Source organism: Gekko japonicus, unplaced genomic scaffold (genome assembly GCF_001447785.1).
Source record: "Gekko japonicus isolate JY-2015 unplaced genomic scaffold, Gekko_japonicus_V1.1 scaffold2664, whole genome shotgun sequence".
Classification (NCBI taxonomy): Eukaryota; Metazoa; Chordata; class Lepidosauria; order Squamata; family Gekkonidae; genus Gekko; species Gekko japonicus.
Window position 1 is genome coordinate 215015 of NW_015172625.1, and position 16068 is coordinate 231082.

General features: G+C 52.3%; 1 protein-coding gene across 1 annotated transcript in view; it reads right to left on the reverse strand.

The window, feature by feature from the left end:
- Positions 1–14040, reverse strand: part of ADCY8 (adenylate cyclase 8 (brain)) — a 208884-nt gene extending 194844 nt beyond the window's left edge. The window contains 1 exon segment of the mRNA XM_015421680.1: positions 13168–14040. Within this exon segment, the coding sequence (XP_015277166.1) occupies positions 13168–14040 (873 nt within the window).
- Positions 14041–16068: the final 2028 nt, after the last annotated feature.

The following is a 16068-nucleotide window of genomic DNA, read 5'->3' on the forward strand; positions in this document are numbered from 1 at the left end:
GGGTGGATGGGTGGGTGAGGAGGTTACATGAGCCTCAAAGCAGATGGGGAAGGAGAGGGCATTAACTCCCCCTCTCTGGTTTGATGGGATGCTATTTCCCATGTGACGTTATTATCCTCCATGTCCTGAAAAGCTTCAGCTGCCTATTTCAACCTGCCTAGTTCCTCACCTTTACTAAAGGGGCAGGACATTTTTCTCCAGGCCTGTTGGCAGCCTCACATACCCAGTGGCCTCATGCTGAGGAAGAAACCCGATTCGGATGCTTCCCTTTATTCTAGGTTCATTGTCCTTTCATCCCTGCCCTTCATGCTCGCATGATAATCTGCTCAGGAAGACCGGTGGAATTGAATCATAGCACAGGGTATAAATAGAGAGCAATTTCCGAAAGCACAGAGAGGTGATTCTAAACTGCTGCATTCTGGAAGTGGGGGGAAAAAAAAAAAAAAACCAGCAAATTCCCTGGCTCATACGGAGCTTTGACAAGACGCATGTGCCTAAGAAAGTGAAGAAAGAAATCCCAATCCAGGTACAAAAACAGAGAGTTTGGCGATCACAAACCTATCCGAGAACCATACCCTGCGGATGTGAGAGAAAGCCCACCTTCCATCTTCTAGAACAAAGTTTGAGTCCAGTGGCATCACATGCAGCCGCTGGTGTGACCTTGGGTCAGTCATAAGCTCTTTTAGAGCTGTTCTCTCAAGAGCAGTTCTCAGGAGAGCTCTCTCAGTCCCACCTACTCCACAAAGTATCTGTGGTGGGGAGGGGAAAGGATTGTAAGCCACTCTGAGACGCCTTCAGGTAGTGAAGGACGGGGTATGAATCCAATCTCCTGCTCCTCCTTCTCCTACTCCTTCTTCTTCCCAACAAAGGCCCCTGCCACACGGGGGGGGGGGAGTACGGGCAAAGTGTGGCTTTTGAAAGCCACACCAAAAGAGACACGCGGCGGCGGGATCACATAGATCCCCTGAGCTGCCACGCAGTGCCTCCCCGGCACGATCAGATGCCGGAGGGAAGCCACTGAAGGAACTGCACATGTGTGTGCATGTGCAGTTCGGCCGGGAGCCTGGATTGCTCCGGACGACAGGCGCGCCGGCAATCCCACGGCCACGCTTGATGTGGCGTTCCAGGTAAGTCCTCCTCTGTAGGTGGTTCTTTTTTGTAGCGGGTTTTCCGGCTTTAGGGATGGATCGGGGACGGGTGCGCGCCGCTTCCCAGATGTTGTGGTGAGATCGCGCCCGTTTGCTGCGCCCCCGATCTGTCCTTCTCCCAGGCCAAAACCTTCTGTGTGAACGGGGCCAAAGTTTAATTCTGCATATAAGCTTTTGTGTGCATGCACACAAGGGCACTTTGACTCTTGAAAGCCTATACCCTGAAACTCTTGTTAGTCTCTAAGGTGTCACAGGACTTGAATCTAACCCCTCTACTGCAAATCAACATGACTACCCTCTGAAACTATCTTCATGGACTACTGCAGTATGCTCTACATCGGGCTGCCCTTGAAGACTATTCTGAGACTTCAGCTGTACCATAAAGTACCAAAACTGATGGGTGCATATGTTGCCCATTTGGAATACGTTGTCTACAGCCCTGACCTGGATAGCCCAGGGAAGCCCAATCTCATTGGATCTCGGTAGCTAAGCAGGGCCAACCCTGGCAAATACTTGGATGGGAGACCTCCAAGGAATACCAGGGCGGGGAGGCAGAGGCAGTCAATATCAAGCCACCTCTCTGAAATGTCCGAGCCCCACTAGGGATCACCAGAAGTCACCATGACTTCCAAGCATGCAATTACACACACCTTTACTTACCTTGTATTACATTTTATAGCACGCATGGCCCGGCCTGACAAAGTAACATTTATGTCAGATCCAGCCCTCGTAACAAATGAGTTCGACACCCCTGCTCTAAAACTATTGTATGGCTAGCATTAGTATAGTCCTGGCTTTTATTTGCTGGTGTCAGGTGACTCTTTTCAGGATTCTTCATTATCATAATGGGGTAGCCTTTGTTTTGCATGCAGAGGGTCCCAGATTCAATCCCTGGCGTCTTCCTGAGACCTTGAACCTTCATAGCCAGTGTAGCATCGATGGGAATATATGATTTTTTAATTTAGATTATTCATATACTTATTTTTCTGGTTTTATGGATTTTCATATTAAGATTTTATTAAGGTTTAATAAAAGCCTATTATGTGGCAAGGCCTCTCCTTTGTAAGTTTTTAGCTGATGCTGGCAGACAAGAAACAACACTCTTCCCCCCCCCCCCTTTAGTTTTGGTTGGGTGGAAAACACTGTCTCGCTGCCTGGTGTTTTTAACAGGCTTTTGAGTACAGTATTGCTGGTACAGCAGAAGATAGGGTGTTTTTTTCCCAATAGATGTAATTGCCTGAAGTATAGAGTTCATGGCTCTAGTTGTTTGGGGGTAAAAACTCTGCAGTGTCTGGGTCAACAAAAGCTTTAATTTCGTATCAGAAAACAACACCTTCCCTTTGGGTATGAAGAACCCTTGGGTAATTGACCCCACTGAGGTCCCTGTCCTCCCCAGGCGCCATTCCCAAATCTAGGGCTGAAGTCACACACCCCAGTTGAAGCAGAAAGGAAGCAAGGCTATTCCCTCCGGAGTAATGCGACCTGCAGGTGCAAGATCACACCTCCCTTTGTAGCTGCAGGTGCAGCCCGTCACAATATGGTCAGACGCAACTGTGGGTGAGTTGGGGTTTTTTGCTGTTTGTTTCCCATGTGCATAAACGAGGGATCGCACCTCCCCTCTGCACTGATGGCTCCCTAGGGATATGCGATGATGCGCATACTGTGAAGAGGTGGTGGTAGGGAACAGCACCAAGCTGGGATGGCCTGATCAGACCATCCTGATGGCTTGAGCGCACACTTGAGCGATCAGACAGGGGAACGTCAGAACCTGTTCACTACCGGACTTTGGTTGTGTTCAGACTGGCAGTTTGGCCTGATCTAGGCACCTTTTTACAAATGGATTAAACGGGCAGGATCACACAGCCACATCTGTCAGGCGTTCCCTGGGTGTACTCACCCCATCAGAGGACGACTTGGAGCCGGGTTAAAAAGCCACCACCTCCGAAGTGGTGTTTTTGTTTTCCCCGCGCATTCGTCGTGCATGGCCGGATGTCTGAACATGGGGGGACGCACGCAGAATGGATTTGGCAGTGTGAACCTGAAGATCTGTTCTGCCCCTATGGAGGTGGTTTTTAAAAAGAATTGCCTATGTGCACATGCATGCGCATGCGCACTATGCGCACACATGTTTTTTGAATTTTCTTCTGCAGTTTGCTCTGTGGCTGAGGTGCCACAATAATGTAGATGCTTTACCACGGGATGTCTCTGTGGGTAACCCACATCAGGGTGTGCTGTGTGGCTGATATATCCCACTACACTTTAACCCGGTTCAATTAGAGGTGGCACCATATCGCGCCAAGCCACCAGTGTGATTACAGCCTTTCCCTGGTGTCTTAACTCTGCTTCAGTGGCGGAGCAGCACAGGTTGCCAATGACTGTTGGACGCTTCCCAGATGTTGCTGTCTGATCGCGCCCTTTAGATCCATTGGGCTTTTGCGCCTATGTCGGATCTACTGGCGTGTGTGATCACAGCCTAGGTATTCCCCAACCAGGAGCTGTTAGCTCTAGTTCAATAGAAAGGCTTGTGTGTGTGTGTGTTTCTGTTGTTTAAGCATGTTTCTAGCCACTGTAGGTGGTTGTATATTACTAGCCACGTGTTGGGTGGTCAATTGCCTGGAGGAAAAAAAAGGCATGTCCCTTTAATAGAAGCTTAATGGGATGTTGCCCAGACCTAGATGGCCCAGGCTAGCCTGATCTCCTCAGATCTGGGCTGCTAAGCAGGGTCGGCCCTGGTTAGTACATGGGTGGGAGACCACCAAAGAAGTCCAGGGTTGCTACGCAGAGGCAGGCAATGGAAAAACCACCTCTGTTCATCTCTTGCCTTGGGCACCCTAATGGGTCACTAATGCTGTGGTCACACACCCTCAATAGTCCACTTTCAACTTATTTATTTATTTATATTCTAATTTATATCCCGCCCTACCCCACCAAAGCAGGCTCAAAACTATTAAAACAACTCATTAAAACTGGAAGCAGAAGATTTTTATAGTGACTGGAGAGACTTAAAAGATTATTTAGAAAAATATTGGGAAGTAAAGGATATCCTATTTTGTTTTAACAACTATTAAATATAGAATATTCTTTTAGAATTTTTTAAAGGATAAGGTGGCTAAAGAAAATAAGTGGTATAAAGCAAAAAGTTACCTAGTGAACTACGAGAATAAGTAAAATCGGAAAAGAGTGGATAAGCAAATTTGCAGGAGGTTGAAGCACTGTGGGAAGCCAAAATAAGGGGGGGGGAGGGAGGTGGGTTAGGGTGTAACGGGGAAAATACAGAAAATGTAAAGTGTTGACCATGTATGTTTATATCCTAAATAAAAAATGTTGTTAAAAAAAACACAACTAATTAAAACAACACAATATCAAATACCAAAGTGCTGGCGATGTTATTCCAGCATCATAGCGATGGCGTTGCTGCGTGAGTGTATACCATATGATTTCCATTTCCAGCAAGGATCTTACTCGGTGCGCACAGGCTGTCGATAGTTCACCAGGAACCAGGCTCTACAGTTGTTACTGGTGATGGTAACTGGTGATGGTGGCGGCTCCTAATTGAAAGCTTGGTGGAAGAGCTTTCCGACTGGATTTCACTGTGTGAACTGACAAAATCCAGTTGGAAAGTGGATTGAAAGTGGGTTATTGAGTGTGTGTGGACGCCGCCTAGAAGTCAGCTGGGACTTGATGGCACTTTCCACCACTAATAGGAATACCGTTGACCAGGTGATGTTATTTACCTCCATCCCAGGCAATGCTTCAGCCAAGAGCAGGATATGGTTCTCTTGGCAACCCTAGCCCATGTGGTTCTAATTGGTTGTCGTGTTAACGACATATTTGCTTTAGACGTAGTAGTAGTACTGCGAGATCTTTTGCAGTTCCGCAGGGCCTGCAAGACGGAGCTCTTCCACCAGGCTTTCCATTAGGAGCCGCCCCCACCATTACCATCAATGAGCCCGGCCCTCAGTGATACGCCATCGTAAGTTGCATCGAGCAACTCGGAACGACAATGGGCCGGAATCTAGTTGTCGGAGACATCTTAATACGCCATCGTAAACATCGAGCTGTAGAACTGAATAGCACCCATGATTTTATGTTTTAACTTATTATGAAATGATGTATATTGCTTTATCGGTTTTATTGGCCACCCTGAGTCCATTCGCGGGGAGGGCGGGGTATAAATAGAATTAATAAAATAAATAAATAATGATAAATAGTAGTTATTATTATTTCAATTTAAAGAAGAGGAGGAGGAGGAGGAGGAGATTGGATTTATATCTCGCCCTTCACTCCCCAAGGGAGTCTGAGTGTGGCTTACAAACTCCTTTCCCTTCCCCCTCCCCACAACAGACACCCTGTGAGGTAGGCAGGGCTGAGAGAGTTCTGACAGAAACTGCTCTTTTTCAAGAACAGCTGTGCCAGAACTGTGGCTTGCCCAAGGTCATCCAGCAGCTGCGAGTGAAGCAGTGGGAAATCAAACCCGGTCCTCCCAGATTAGAGTCCGCGCACTTAGCCGCTACACCACACTGGCTCTCTCCAGTTTATCCCCGCCCTATCCCACGAGTGGGCTCAGGGTGGCTTACAACATGCAGTCATGTAGTCTGCAGCATGTAGTTTACGACATAAAACAATAAAGCATTAAAAGCAATAAAACAGTTGATGGCACAATAGGCAATATCATCAAACCCCCTGCTTCATACCATACCAATAATACTGTCTGGCAGGAGGGCACTGGGCAGGGGCCATAACCAGGGCAGGCCAGAATGGCTGATCATCTGCTGGCGGAACAGCAGGGGTTGTGTGTTTCATTTATGGTTTGGGTAGGGTGTCCTTTTTAAAATAAACCATGATTCTGCTGCAAGTGCGTATCAGCCGATGGCCTGGTAATTCTTCCCACAAAAAAATGTGCTTCCAAACCCAAGCTTTCCATTCCGGGCGCCAGCAACACACAAAGCTGCCTGCCTGACGAATGGGGACTGGCAACGCTTCATGTGAAAATTATGCCTTTAACACTTTTCTGCATCTGCAGCAATTAACAAAACAAAGTGGGAAGGATCTCGAGGCTGTGGAAAAACTTCACTTGCCGGTTCTCACTGCACTGGGGCTGAAAAGTTATGCGGAGAAGGAGCTGGGTCAGGCACACCTCTTTGTTCCCGAGTTCACCCTCCCCTCCGAGTATATCAGGTCCTCTCCTCAAGACAATATTGTTCAGTGTCCATGGCCTGAAGGGGCTTCCTATGTTTTTCTGCATGCAAGAGGATCTGGGAGGGGAAGGGTTAAGAGAATTCTCTCTCACTTGGGAACATTCAGCAGTTGGCCCCGCCCTCTCCTCTGTTAGATGCTGAGCCTCTTTGGCCTATGCTTGACTACTCTTTCATCTTTTATGGGCCAGTTTGGTGTAGTGGTTAAGTGCGTGGACTCTAATCTGGGAGAACCAGGCTTGATTCCCCACTCTTCCACTTGCACCTGCTGGATGACCTTGGGCAAGCCATAGTTCTGTCAGAGCAGTTCTTGAAAAAGAGCAGTTTCTGTCAGAGCTCTCTCAGCCTCATCTACCTCACAGGGTGTCTGTTGTGGGGAGGGGAAGGGAAAGGAGTTTGTAAACCGCTTTGAGACTCCTTTGGGTAGTGAAGGGCAGGGTATAAATCCAATCTCTTCTTCTTCTCCCACCTCTCTCTTACATGGGTCTGAAGCTGTAGCAAGTTAGCCTTTTTGAAGTTAATCTGTTCACAATCAGTTAAATGTGCCTATGTGAATGTATCATGTCAGATGTGCTTTTATTTTTGAAAGTAAAATTTCTTTCTCTTCTTACCATTAGAGTCAGGTCATCTTTGTAATTTGTTTTTCCCATAAATGGGAAATGTGGAGGATTGGGGATTGGGGATACTGTGCTTCCAAGGCAAATGATGTTTTTTAAAAAATTAACCCAATAGTTTTTAGAGCTAGTAGTCTGGAAAGGACCTCCAGGGTCATCTAGTCCAACCCCCTGCACAATGCAGGAAATTCACAGATACCTCCCCCCAAAAAACTCCAGTGACCCCTGTTCCATGCCCAGAAGATGACAAAAAACCTCCAGGATCCCCAGCCAAACTGACGTGGAGAAAAATGGCTTCCTGGCCCCAAAGTGGCGATCAGCAATTCCCTGGGTGTGTAAGAAAGGGCTGCGAGAACGAAGCTCTAAGGCGACCCTTATCTGCCCAAGTTCACAGAATCCGCATTGCTGTCCAATGGCCATTTAGCATCTGTCTGAAGACCTCCAAAGGAGGAAAGCCCACCACCTCCCGAGGAAGCCTGTTACACTGAGGAACCACTCTAATGGTCAGGAAGTTCTTCCTAATGTTTAGCCGAAAGCTCTTCTGATTTAATTTCAACCTGTTGGGTCTGGTCTGACCTTCTGGGGCAACAGAGACGAAGAAGATTTCCGAAGAACAAGATATCCGAAGAAGGGAGCTTCGATTCTCGAAAGCTTGGGAAATCTTGTCGGTCTCTCAGGTGCTGCTGGCCTCAAATCACACCAGAAGTTTTGTGAGCCTGAGCCGTGTTGCACCTGTCTAAGCCCTTTGACTTCAGCCAAGGACTGAACTCTGTTTCAGATTGCAACATAACAGAACCCAGCCACAGTCTCCATTCGATCGGTACCAACCCATCAGTTCAGCAAAGCCGTCTACAAGCAGGTTGGGAAACCAGTCTAAGCAGCTTGTCAGGCATCCTTCCGATGCTCAGGTTGAAATTTTAACTCAGCTGCTGACTCTGCCGGTAGCCTTGGGAGCAGCGTTACATTTCACTCCCCCCTTTATAACTGCCTAAAATCTGAACAATGAATTGGAAGGGGTCTTGTGCCGATCGTTGAGCTCCCGAGCAAGGTGCCCACAGACATCGTGAAGAAATAGGTGAGCATTTGGAATTGATACGGTGCCCACTTGGAGGAGAAAACAGCGTTCCGAGGACGCATTTCGACAAGAGACGAGCGGCGGACTGGAAACAAATCCAAGAGAATGTACCCAATTAAAGCCGTTCTCGTCTGTGATTAAGCTTCATCAACAAACTCAGAAGACAAAAACAGCTTTGAGGGAGGACCAAAAGTATGCATTTCCTGGCATTATCGCTTGCACCCACCAAGGGAATGATTCTGGAAGTGCCCGTGCACATCAGAAGAGCCTTCCTTCCCCTTCTATATCCTGCTTCTGTTTGAAACTGGGAAGGGCCCGTGGCTCAGTGGTAGAACATCTGCTTGGCATGCCGAAGGTCCCAGGTTTACTCCCCAGTGTCTCCAGATATAAGGATCCAGGAGCAGAGGATGTGAAAGACCCCCAACCTGAGATCCTGGAGAGCTGCTGCCAGTCTGAGTAGACAACACGGACCTTGATGGACCAAGGGTCTGGTTTAGTAGCAGGCAGCTTCATGTGTCCACGTGAAATCTTTAACTCTGGATCTATTGAAGATCACACCTGATGCGGCAAGCAAAGTCTGAGACTGTGAAATGTGGGCTTCCCGACGTATTCCCTGTTGTGTAGCAAAGAGGGTGACCGAGTTGAAGCAGGACTCCCTGGGTTCACGTCCTTGCCCAGCTATTGAGTCCACAGGGCGACTCAGGGCCAGTTACTGTCTCTTGACCTAGCCTACCTCCCTGGGCTGAGAGCTACTGTGGGGTTGTGGTTGCAGCATCAGACTAGGCCAGGGGTGGCCAAACTGCGGCTCGGGAGCCACATGCGGCTCTTTCACACGCATGGTGGGGCTCTCGGCAGGGCGGCTGGGGAAGCGAAGGGGAGGCATGCCTCCCCGATCAGTCTTCCCTTCCCCTGACAATGTTCCCCTCCCTGGGTAGGCTTGAGGTATGTGTGTGTGCGTGTATGTGGGGGAAGCAGAGAAAGAAAGCCACTTTAACTTTAAATGCATTCTCAAAGCTCCACCCCCCTCCAAGCCGGCTGGCTCGGAGAAGGCATTTGTCTCTTTAAATCACTTATCCAAGCCCAGCTGGGGAGTGTGGGGCTTGGAGGACAAAATTAAAGTTGCTTTCTTTCCACCTCTCTCCCTCCCCCCCATCTATTTATTTACTTTCCCCTTTCTTTTCTTTCACTTTTCCTCTTTCTCTTCCTTCCTTTCCCCTCCCTTCCCCACAGGCCCGTAGCCAACATGGGGCCCACGGGGACCGGCCCCCTAGCGTTTCTTCTGGGCCCCTCCCTCCTGGGCTGGCCTCAAAGTACCTCAACGGGTTGCCCGTGCCATGCTGCCTCCGACCTGGCTGCCAGACGACTGAGCACCTTGGCCACTTCCCCACTGGCCTCGCTCCACTCCCAGCCAGCAACACCAAGAACGGCAGTGGCGGCAACAGAGGTGGCCGCAGTCCCGGCAGCAGGAGGTGCCTGTCTTGCTCCGTGGGGTGGTGGGCGGGCAGGCAGGCTTGCTGGGCTAGCCTGACTGAGTGAGTGAGTGAGCTGGGGAGAGCGTCCTGCTGCCTCTTCCCACTCCCACCACCATTGGATCTCTTCCCCCCCTCCAGTCCCCCTCCTGAATGCCGCTGCCCGCTTCTCCCTGCCTAGTTTCACAATGAGCAGGTATGCAGTGCTCCGGGGGAGAGGGGAGGCTGCGGCTGCCGGGCATTACCCCCACACACACACACTTGCCTTGGAGTCTGGGTGGGTGTGTATGCAGGGCTGCCTTTAGGGGAAGGCTGGCTTCTAAGGAGTTTCACTAATGAACTTTGCTGGTGCCCCCACCCCCAGGCCCCATCCCCAAAATATCCCTAGCAACGGGCAGGCCCGTAGCCAGGATTTTTTAAGTCAGGGGGCATTTACATTTCTTAGGGGGCACTGGCTAATCAATTTAATCTGGGGGAGAAGGCCATGACAACCTGGGCGGGATGGGAAGTTGGGGGGGGCCTTGCCAGCAAGTCGGGGGGCCTAGCCCCAAGATGCCCCACTGTAGCTACGGGCCTGGCTATGGGGCTGCTTCCCCATCTATCTGCCCCCCCTCTCTATTTCTCTCTCTGACAAATATTATTAGCAAACAAATAAATAACGTTGGACAAATAAATATCATTAGCAATATTTGGTTTTTTACCCCTTTTGGTTTTATTTTTGGCAGTCTCATTTAATGTTAATAAAAAACAAAATTGCATATTTCCCAATAAAAACAATGTTAATAAAAAGCAAATTTGCATATTTCCCAATAAAAACATGTGTGTGATATTTGTCCGTGTCTTGCGACTCTCGAACGTCTGACATTTATCCTATGTGGCTCTTACTTTAGGCAAGTCTGGCCACCCCTGGACTAGGCTGTCAGAGACCAGTGGCTGAATCTCAGATTCATGGAGGAGAGGTCCATCAGTGGCTACTAGCCATGGAGACTAAAGGGAAACTCCATGTTCAAAGGCAGTAAACCTTGGAAGACCAGTGCTAGGAAGCAACGTCAGGGGAAGGCCTTGGCCTCTATACCCTGTTGACTCCAGAGTAACCTGTTGGCCGCTGTGCGAGACAGGATGCTGGGCTAGATGGACCATGTTCTTGAGAACATACTAGGTGCACTGCCCAATCAAACCAATGGTCCATATAGTCCCTCACAATGACCAACCAGTTCCACTGGAGGACCAACAACTGGGACATGCAGCTGGGGCCCTCTGCTGATGTTGCCTCCTAGAAACATGAGACAGGAGACATTTGAGACGTGAGAGCTTACATGGAAAGAGCGAGAAGTTGTTTCTGAAATGTGCATCCATGTCTGTCACCCTGAGCACCTTGGAGGAAGACCGATATAGAAATGTGAACAGAGTAACCTGTTGGCCACAGTGCGAGACAGGATGCTGGGCTAGATGGACCATGTTCTTGAGAACATACTAGGTGCACTGCCCAATCAAACCAATGGTCCTTTTAGTCCCTCACAATGACCAACCAGTTCCACTGGAGGACCAACAACTGGGACATGCAGCTGGGGCCCTCTGCTGATGTTGCCTCCTAGAAACATGAGACATGAGACAGGAGAGACATAAGAGCTTACATTGAAAGAGTGACAAGTTGTTTCTGAAATGTGCATCCATGACTTTCACCCTGAGCTCCTTGGAGGAAGACCGATATAGAAATGTGAGAGATAAACTTGACCGAAGCTCCAAAATGTGACTTATCGGTCCTCTCACCTCTACTGTCTGGGACCCCATCTGTATCCTTGCCATCACCTTTCTGGGAGAGCTGCCATTTCTATGAACCAGTTGGCTGCTCATGAGAAAGCACCGCCCCTCTTGTTCCCAGTGACAGGTTTTGGAGCACAGCTCAAAGTTCTAGCAGTTCCCTTTAAACCACTAAGTGGTCTGGGACCACCAGGGTACTTAAAGGACTGCCTGCTCACATAAGCTCCTCCCTACTAACTTGGGTCATCAGCCAAGGCCCTTCTCTGTGTGCGTCCACTTTGGAACAGCAGGTGGGCAGCTACTTGCGGAGAGGGCCTTCTGTGTGGTGGCACCCATAGACCATCCTCAACTGTCCTTCTGGCAACCCAGTTGCTTCTGATGCCAACTCCTTTCATATCTACCTAGGCATTTGATGAACAGCACTGATGTGTTTCGTTCTGTTCTGTTTTCCATCCCCGTCTCCCATCTGAGCATTTTACATTTTAATTCTATTTGTCTCAGCTGCTGGATGCTGCTTTGGCCCTGCTGCTACACTATCTAGTTGACTATACCAAACCCCTCCACTTCGGAAAAGCAGGTGGGCAGCTACTTGCGGAGAGGGTCTTCTGTGTGGTGGCACCCATAGACCACCCTCAACTGTCCTCCTGGCAACCCAGTTGCTTCTGATGCCAACTCCTTTCATATCTACCGAGGCCTTTGATGGACAGCACTGGTGTGTTTCGTTCTGTTCTGGTTTCCATCCCCGTCTCCCATCTGAGCATTATACATTTTAATTCTATTTGTCTCAGCTGCTGGATGCTGCTTTGGCCCTGCTGCTACCCTGTCTAGTTGACTATACCAAACCCTGGGTGGCCCCTGGTTTGCATGTAAGCCAATACATTTATAAGTGATAGGGAGATCTGTCCTCAGAAGGTGTGGCTCTTGAGATTCAGAGACGGAGCAGTTTCATGAAATATCTCAACCACTTGCCTGAAGAAAGGCTATTGTTGAAACTTGCATGAAGACACATGAAGATGCCTTATACTAAATCAGACAACTGGTCCATCAAGGTCAGTATTGTCTACTCACACGGGCAGTGGCTCTCCAGGGTCTCAGGCAGAGGTCTTTCACAACACCTACTGCCAGATCCTTTTAACCGGAGGTGCTGGGGATTGAACCCGGGACCTTCTGCAGGCCAAGTGGATGCTCTACCACTGTGCCACAGCCCCTCCCACAAACTTGGTGTTGTCTACTCAGACTGGTAGTGGCTCTCCCGGGTATCAGGCTGAAGTCTTTCACATCACCTACTGCCTGGTCCCAGGGGTGTAGCCAGAAAATATTGGGTGGTGAGGTGTTGGGAAATATGGTGGTGTGAGGGAGCAGGAGAGAGGGGGCAGGGAGAGAGAAAAGACCTACCCCCTGCCACTCTGACTGTCAGAGAGGCAAGGGCTCACTGGATGTCCTTCCTGCTTCTGCATCCAAAGTCGGCTGCAGAAGCAGGAAGACCTCCCCCCATGCCTCTCCAACTCGGAGATTGCTTGGAGATGTGGCGCACAAAGGTAACATTTATTTTAATTCTGGGAGCAGGACTCCATGGGGCATGGGTGTTGAGATGGGGGCGTGGCCCCATGATGCCCCACCGTGGCTACACCCCTGCCTGGTCCTCTTAACCGGAAATGCTGGATACGGAACCCGGCACCTTCTCCATCCAAAGCATGAGGCTCTTCCACTGAGCCGCAACCCCTCTCCAACAGAACACCCTCTCTGTCGTGAGGTCGGTTTGTTTCATCCGAACAACAATGCACAGCAAACCGCCAAGGAAAAGGACCCAACAAGTGACCAGCTCAAATACGGAAGACGCACCAACCAGCGATCAACTCGAGGCGGGCCCAAGGCGGAAAGAGGAATGAACCCAACGGGAAATACCTGGTTGATGGAGATCACAGCCAGCCGGGGGATGACGATCTGCATGACGAGCTGCAGGAGGGAGGTGACCAATCCGGCCAAGATGGCCCAGGTGAGGGGCAGAGGCAGCATGCTGTAGGTGACAAAGAGGGTGAAGAGCACGTAGCCAATGCCGTCCCCCAGGAGGCCGCAGCCCAGGCCGGCAGCCAGGATCTGGGTGGCCATGGCCACCCAGGTGACCACGCCGCTGTACTGGAGATAGGTGTAAGAGGTCGTGTCCTTCCTGACCACCACTAAGGCACAGATGACCACCTCGATGCCCGTGAAGAAGCCCAGGAGGATGCCCTTGACGGGGTCCATGGGGGCCAAGGCCAAGGTGAGGTGGAGCAGGAGGAGGGTCAGCTTGGTCAGCACGTCCAGGACATTCACCACCACCTCCGACTTGCGCCGCTGGCCCAGGAAGTAGCGCTGGTAGAGGCGCTCCAGGTCCCGCGACTTGAAGGAGTTGCGCAGGGTGGGGAAGATCACCCCCCGGTAGGTGTAGCCCCAGTTGAGGAAGAAGTCCGAGTTGCTGGGAGCGCACTCCAGGTGCAGGAAGCCCAGGTCCCCGCTGCTGCTGGCGCGCTCCGGGAAGACCTTGGTGCCCCCGTTGTTGTGGCCGCTGAGGCCCTTGCCCGCCGACTGGCGCCGAGGGTGGTGAGAGTGGTTGGGGCAGCAGGCCTCCTCCGAGCCCAGCCCCTTGACGTGCTCCTGGATGAAGCGCTGCTCCGTGATGTGGCGCACGGCCGTCTGCCACAGCAGGCGCTGGGAACGGGCCCCGCCACTAGGGGGCGTCTGGTTGATGGTGTACAACTCGTCGCTGTCGCTCAGGCAGCGCACCTCGGAGAGCTCCATCATCAGGATGGGGCGGGGCGCGGGGGGGGAGAATGCGTATCACATTGAGGGCTTGCCCCCTGCCCCCCTGGGTGTGTGGGGGAGGGTCAGTGGGTTATTTCAGAAGCAAGGCATCTCCCCATGCCTCCTTTGGCACTGTATATCCCTTGGCATGGGTCGCTGGCTTGGGAAAGGGCATCCCTGTCCACCCCCAGGTATCACAGCGCGGGGGGGTGGAGAACAGGAGGGGTGGCGAGGCCAGTCAAGTGAAATCAAAGCTCATTGGCCCCCGCTCAGTACCCTGGAGTCCGAAGGCGAGAAGGGAAAGGGGGCTACAGGCAAGCCAAATGTACCCCTCGGATTCAGAGGTCCGGTCTTCGCAACTGAGGACCAGGCGGTAGCATCCATCCCGCAATCCGCAGGCACGACCTGGAGCCGGACATAGGCAGCGGCCTTATGTCAAACCGGAGCATCGGTCCAGTGTCAAACCAGAGAATCCAGCCCAGTCTCGGCGACGCAGACTGGCCGCGGCTCTCCAGAGCTGCGGGCAGGACTCTTTCTCCCCCCACCCAAGCCCGGCTACCTGAGCTCCTTGTAACCGGAGAAGCCAGCAGGGACCGACTTTCCTGGACTCGGTGCAGGCGGTCTCCCACTGAGCCGTCGCCCCTTCGAGGACAGCGCGCGGCGAGCTTATATAATCGATATACATCTATATTAGAGGAGATTATATAGTTCACGACGAGAGCATGCAACTTCTCCGGAAGCCTCCAGGACAGGGGAGGGAAAGGGAGCGAGAGAGGCAGAGAGCTTCGGGAAACAGGATTTGCGGTTTTCAAACAGGTACCTATTATCTGTACAGATGCAAAGGGGGGGGGGGGGGGAGAGCTCGCGGAGTTCTCCGGCTCGGTCTATAATCCTCGAGGAAGTCTCCTATCGAGGAGCAGCCATCCGTGCCAAGAGGCGAGAGAACAGACGAAGGGATTAAAAAAACAGCCACACAACAAAACAAAACCGAAGGCGAAGCGGAAGAAACTCGCTCCAAGAAGGGGGGACGTTCGGCGGGTCTTCGTTATCACTCCTGAAACTGACAAGGCGGCCGGTGGTCCAGGCGGGAGGCCAGGCGTGAAACTGACAAGGACAACGGAGCCGGCGGCTCTCTCCGTCCGGCCGCGTCTCTCCAAGCGCGCGCGGCCAGCGACCCCGCGGATGCCGAACGACTCCAGCTGCCGGGGGGGGAGCAAAGAGTTTTCCTTTTCTTCCTCGAGATCGGCGACTTGCGGCGATACATGGCCGGCCGGGGGCGCGGGGAGGGGGGGGGCAAAGCAGGCAGCCGCCGAGCAAGTGAGGCTCAGCTCCGGGTCACTTCAGCCCAGGGAGGGGAAGGAGAGGCGCTGGAGGCGGGATCCATCGCTCGCCGCCGACTGCTTCGTGCGATCTAGCGGAGAGGCGGCGATCCTCCTCCTCCGGGGGGGGGGCAGCGCTTCCCACGCCACTTTCGGGACGACTTTCGATGCCTCCCGCCGCCCCTTTCCCAGGGAGAGGATCCAGCCGGCCGAGCTTCCAGCCGCGGGGTTTTAGGAGAGGCGGTCGAAGCGAGGCGGGCGAGCGCGCCCTTTGGCGCAGTGGCCCCGGGATGGCCGGAGTTGGGAGCTGCCGCTGGGCACCGACGCCGCTCCCGCTCCCGGCGCCCTTCCCGCTCCCGGCGCCCTTCCCGCTCCGCGCAGCCCGGCCATCCGCTCCCGTCCGCCGCTGGGCTAGCAACCGAGCATCGCGCCCGACCTGGCTCGTGTCAGTTTCACAGGCGAGCTCCCGACGCCCGGCCGGGCCGAAGCAGCGCCGCCAGGATTAGCCCCGGCGCAGGACCGGCTGGCGCGTCTCTCTCGCTCTGTCTTGCAGCCGCCGCCGCTTCTACTGGGAAAGGCAGAGCCCGGCTCGGTCAGCTGATGGCCCAGTGACGTCAGGCCCGAGTGCGCTGCCCCCCCTCGCTTTGCGCCCACTTAAAGAAGAACCAACCCCCCCCCCCCGCGGGCGGGGCAGAAAACGGGGGCC